Raw genomic sequence first — 4,920 nt, forward strand, 5'->3', positions numbered from 1 at the left:
AGCAAGTCATTATTATAATTTATTTATTTATTTATCCAGGATGAATTACAGGGCAGTGCAGGGTAACAATGCAAGCCTCATATTGAAACACAGTGCAGTTTACAGTCAGTGCAAATAATAACACAGCTAGAATACAATATGAACTAGGATGCTGTGTATAATAATAACACTGCTAGAATACAATATGAACTAGGATGCTGTGTATAATAATAACACTGCTAGAATCCAATATGAACTAGGATGCTGTGTATAATAATAACACTGCTAGAATACAATATGAACTAGGATGCTGTGTATAATAATAACACTGCTAGAATACAATATGAACTAGGATGCTGTGTATAATAATAACACTATTGTAACACAATTTTTGGTTCCTGGGTAGTAAGTGTTATTTCCTAATTGCTTATGCCTAAAAAGTATAGAAAATGGCTATTATTCCCCACAAACTTTGCTTTTGTGACCAGGACAGTGATATTTTGAAATTTACCTATTTCCAATGAGAAAACGGGCGATTTTGTGTCTTTTCGTTCACATAAAGTCAGAGAAAAACAACATATGAATCCAAATTAACATGTATTTATACTAAAGTAATACAAAAATGACTACAAAAGATTTAGAAGTGAGTAGTTTTTCGGGATTTACGATTATACTGTAAATCACTTTCACGAATCAGCCCCCAAATGCAGTCTCCCATCATGTTCTCGTTATACTGTCCTTGGTAGCGGCGTTCAAAGTCCAGTATATCCTGGTGGAAGCGCTCGCCTTGCTCCTCCGAGTACGCTCCCATGTTCTTCTTGAATTTATCAAGATGAGCATCAAGGATATGGACTTTGAGGGACATCCTACAGCCCATTGTGCCGTAGTTCTTCACCAGAGTCTCAACCAGCTCCACATAGTTTTCGGCCTTGTGATTGCCCAGGAAGCCCCGAACCACTGCGACAAAGCTGTTCCAAGCCGCTTTCTCCTTACTAGTGAGCTTCTTGGGGAATTCATTGCACTCCAGGATCTTCTTTATCTGTGGTCCGACGAAGACACCGGCTTTGACCTTTGCCTCAGACAGCTTAGGGAAGAAGTCTTGAAGATACTTGAAGGCTGCCGACTCCTTGTCTAGAGCTCTGACAAATTGTTTCAAAAGGCCCAATTTGATGTGCAGTGGTGGCATCAGCACCTTCTGGGGGTCCACCAGTGGCTCCCACTTGACGTTGTTCCTCCCCACAGAGAACTCGGTCCGCTGTGGCCAGTCCCGCCTGTGGTAGTGCGCCTTGGTGTCCCTGCTGTCCCAAAGGCAAAGATAGCAGGGAAACTTGGTAAAACCGCCTTGGAGACCCATCAGGAATGCCACCATTTTGAAGTCTCCTATGACCTCCCAGCCGTACTCATCATACTTCAAGGCGTCCAGCAAGGTCTTGATGCTGTGTAATCCTCTTTGAGGTGCACCAAGTGAGCCAGGGGAAGAGACGGGTAATTGTTACCATTATGGAGCAGCACGGCTTTGAGGCTCCTGGATGAGCTGTCAATGAAGAGGCGCCACTCATTCTGGCTACAGGCGATTCCGATTGCCTCGAACAGACTGGTCACATTGTGGCAGAAGCAGAGCCCATCTTGACGGGTGAAGAAGCTAGAAAAAGGTTGGTGACGCTTCCTCTGATTTGCGACTTGCACACTTTCATCCAACAAGTTCCACTGCTTGAGCCTAGATGGCAGAAGCTCAGCATTGGACTTGGTGAGACCAAGACCTATAATCAAGGTTTTTTTTGGGGTAGTTTTTGGTTGGGGTAGTATGGGTTTCTCTCCTCCGCTCCACCTCTGAAATTGTCATCTGGATCTACAACGTCTTCCTCGCTCTCTGACTTGCTGCTCTTTTCTACAGACGGCTGCTCTCTCTCCGGAGGAGTGGGTACGGGGAGCTCATGGCAGTGTGGCACCGGGGCGATGGATGAAGGAAGGTCCGGATACGTGATAGCAGGTGCATTCTTGCCATTCTGACGTTTGGAAGGGTCCACCATGCAGAAGTAGCAGTTGCAACTCCTGACCACAGCTGAAGAGCTCTGTGTCGTGGGTAGCGAATCTCATTTGACTCGCACCATCTCTTTCTCAAGGGTGTTTGAATGAAAACACTGGAGGTATTTAGTAGGTTTTTGACGGCATGACAACGACTCGTTACTGTCTATATTCAAATCTTATAACGCGGTACCTGTCTCTGCTATATAGTGTATTCCATTGTTTCAAAACTCATGTCAAAACACACACACCCACAAAAACTAATTTCAAAACACAAGCCCTCTCATTTTGACCCACGTGCGGGTTGATATGATGATGATGCTGATGATAAAGAATGCCCCGGTGTTTGAAAGGTAGCGGCCCCCCCCAGAGCTGCCCCAGTGCCGGTGCCGTTCCTGGAGTTCCAGCACAGCTGCTGTTTGCGCAGCAGGTGGATTTGAAAGAGGCAGCCCGGACAGGAGCGGCTGCTTATCCCCATTGGCTGGGGGGAGGTTTCCAATTCCCAGCTTACCTGGGGGGTTCATTATATATATATATAAAGAACCAGTATCCTTTACACCGAGATCGCGTTTGAGAAGCGATGCTCGCCCCGGACAGTCGGCGGCCGGAGTCAGGTAAGCCCGGCGCACCCGTTCAAGTTGGGTTTGCAAAGTTGTCTCTGTGTATTTTGCGCGCATGCCAGCGTGCAGTCTATCGGTGCCATTTGTGGGTTATTATTTTGCAATTGTGTTTATTATTAAAAATATTGAGTTTACTGGTCAACATACGGGTTACATTCTGAATCGACGGGTGCCACGTTCACAGTACGACTGTTGATTAGATTTAAAAAAAAAAAAACAACTTTTCAAACTGTAATCATTCGATTATTAACCCTGTCATAACGCGTTTTCCAAAGCAAATCGACACAATTAACTTGACCCTGCTTCTTTAGTTTAAAAAAAAATGTATTTATGAACAAAAGCCGTGTTGTTGTTTCCAGTATTAATTCCACGGCTCGGGGAGAATGCGTGAAGCCAGCGAGTCTCTCCGAGTGAGCCGCTCAGAAAGCACGCTGAGCTCGTTTCAATGAGCCACAGCGACATTTAAACACGGAGAAAGATCATTCTTTGCTTGTTTTGTGTTTCTGAGGTGAGGGGAGATGAAATGGCCCCCGTGTGAAGTTACTCTCCCCTGCTGAACCTCACTGAGTTCGGCGCTCTGTTCGGACTGAACCTCATATCTGGTTTAATACCGACATTGATAATGATAATTATGAATAATACTTCAAGCCTAATGATAATACATTAATATCCGTAAAACAGCTCTATATTTAAAAAAAAAAATGAATTGCTGTGCGTGGTGATGATTGGCTAAGCTGAGGTTCTGACTCCGCCCCCGAGTGACCTCCAGTAACCTGTGAAGTGGAACCCTGTGGGCTGAGGTGTGACACTGCGCAGGTGTGCAATGCATTCACGAGCAAGACACGTGGTATTGATCAGACCAGGGTGGGGGGATCAAATCCTGTTTTTCAATTCCCAGTTCCTTTTTTAAAATCAATTCCCAGTTCAAGTTCCCAGCCCCCTTGTGATCAATCCCAACACGCCTCTGATCGAGACTGCAAACCCCCTGTTTGTTAATCAGCTCCAGCTTGCTTGGGATGAGAGCAGTTTAATAGAATAACAGTGATTATTTCGGGGCCGGCGCTGCGTCGAGATCTTTAATGATGTCATCACGACAGCGTGGCGATTAACCAGCAGACAGAACAACGCTACGCCTCTCAGCGGCCTCTTCAAATAACACAACAGCAGGACGATCTCTTTATTTTCACTCGTGTTTATTTGAGTATAATGCACAGGAAAAAAGAGAGCAACATTCATTGAAGATTTTAGCCCCTCCCCATATTGTCCTTCTCTCTCTATGAATGGACAGCAATGTGAAAACAATGTAGGGAGTACCTGGTCATATTGACAGTGTGGTCGCTCCGCCCGGCCCCGTTCTGAAGCCCCGGACCCCCGCCTCGATCAGATTTCCCTTTCTTCTTTTGTTGTTGTTTTTGTTTTTCGTCCTCCCTAGATGCAGACACACCACCAGCATCTCCTGCGCTCCTTCATCTTTTTGTCCCCTGGCTTGCAAAATCTACTAACCCACCCCCACCACTTTCCCTTCTCTTTGCGGTCCTCCACGTCTTTGGGCTCAGCGGTTGTCGTTGCCCTGTTGGTCTTCTTTGCAGGAGGTACCGCTGGCGCTGGCTGGCTGCAGCTGCTCTCTTCTGATTGCTGGGGGTTCACCCTCCTGTGCTTCCTCTGCAGGCAGAGGCCTCTGTTCGAAGGCCGAACGATCTGAGGCACTTTTCGTTCTACAATCAGCTGCTTGTTGCGAGGGCGTTTTGATCTTATAAGAGCTGGTCCTGCAGCAGGAGCCTCTTCCATTTCCAGGGTTGGGCTCAGGAGGGATTTTTCCAGGTGTTATTTTCCTTTGATCCAGATCATCTTTGATCTTATAAGAGCTGGTCCTGCAGCAGGAGCCTCTTCCATTTCCAGGGTTGGGCTCAGGAGGGATTTTTCATGAGGTGTACTTTTCCTTTGATCCAGATCATCGGGGCACTTTGATCTTATAAGAGCTGGTCCTGCAGCAGGAGCCTCTTCCATTTCCAGGGTGGGATGCAGAAGGGATTTTTCATCAGATGTAATTTCACGTTGACCCTTCTGAAACTCCCTGATGGCTCGCTGGGTGGCATCATGAACGATTGCCGTAGCCAGAGCCCACAGCTCTGGTGACACGTCGTCTGGTATCTTCGTCATTTTGTAACTATTGAAAAAATGGGGGAAAAACAGCAAAACATTGACTTCAAAGGGAAGGTGGCTCTTTGATAATCAAGTCATGGGAGTGACATGCTAGCATCAAATCTGCACGGAACTTTAATAGAACCCCCCACAG

At 46.3% G+C, this 4,920-nt stretch overlaps 1 protein-coding gene across 1 annotated transcript in view; it reads left to right on the forward strand.

The window, feature by feature from the left end:
- LOC121304494 (tetratricopeptide repeat protein 39A-like) overlaps nucleotides 1-3,663 on the forward strand; it is a 9,031-nt gene extending 5,368 nt beyond the window's left edge. Inside the window, exon 11 of the mRNA XM_041235659.1 lies at nucleotides 3,548-3,663. Coding sequence (XP_041091593.1) covers nucleotides 3,548-3,663 — 116 coding nt within the window. The remainder of the gene's footprint in view (nucleotides 1-3,547) is intronic.
- Nucleotides 3,664-4,920: the final 1,257 nt, after the last annotated feature.

The sequence above is a fragment of the Polyodon spathula genome, chromosome 38 (assembly GCF_017654505.1).
Source record: "Polyodon spathula isolate WHYD16114869_AA chromosome 38, ASM1765450v1, whole genome shotgun sequence".
In the NCBI taxonomy this organism is placed as follows: domain Eukaryota; kingdom Metazoa; phylum Chordata; class Actinopteri; order Acipenseriformes; family Polyodontidae; genus Polyodon; species Polyodon spathula.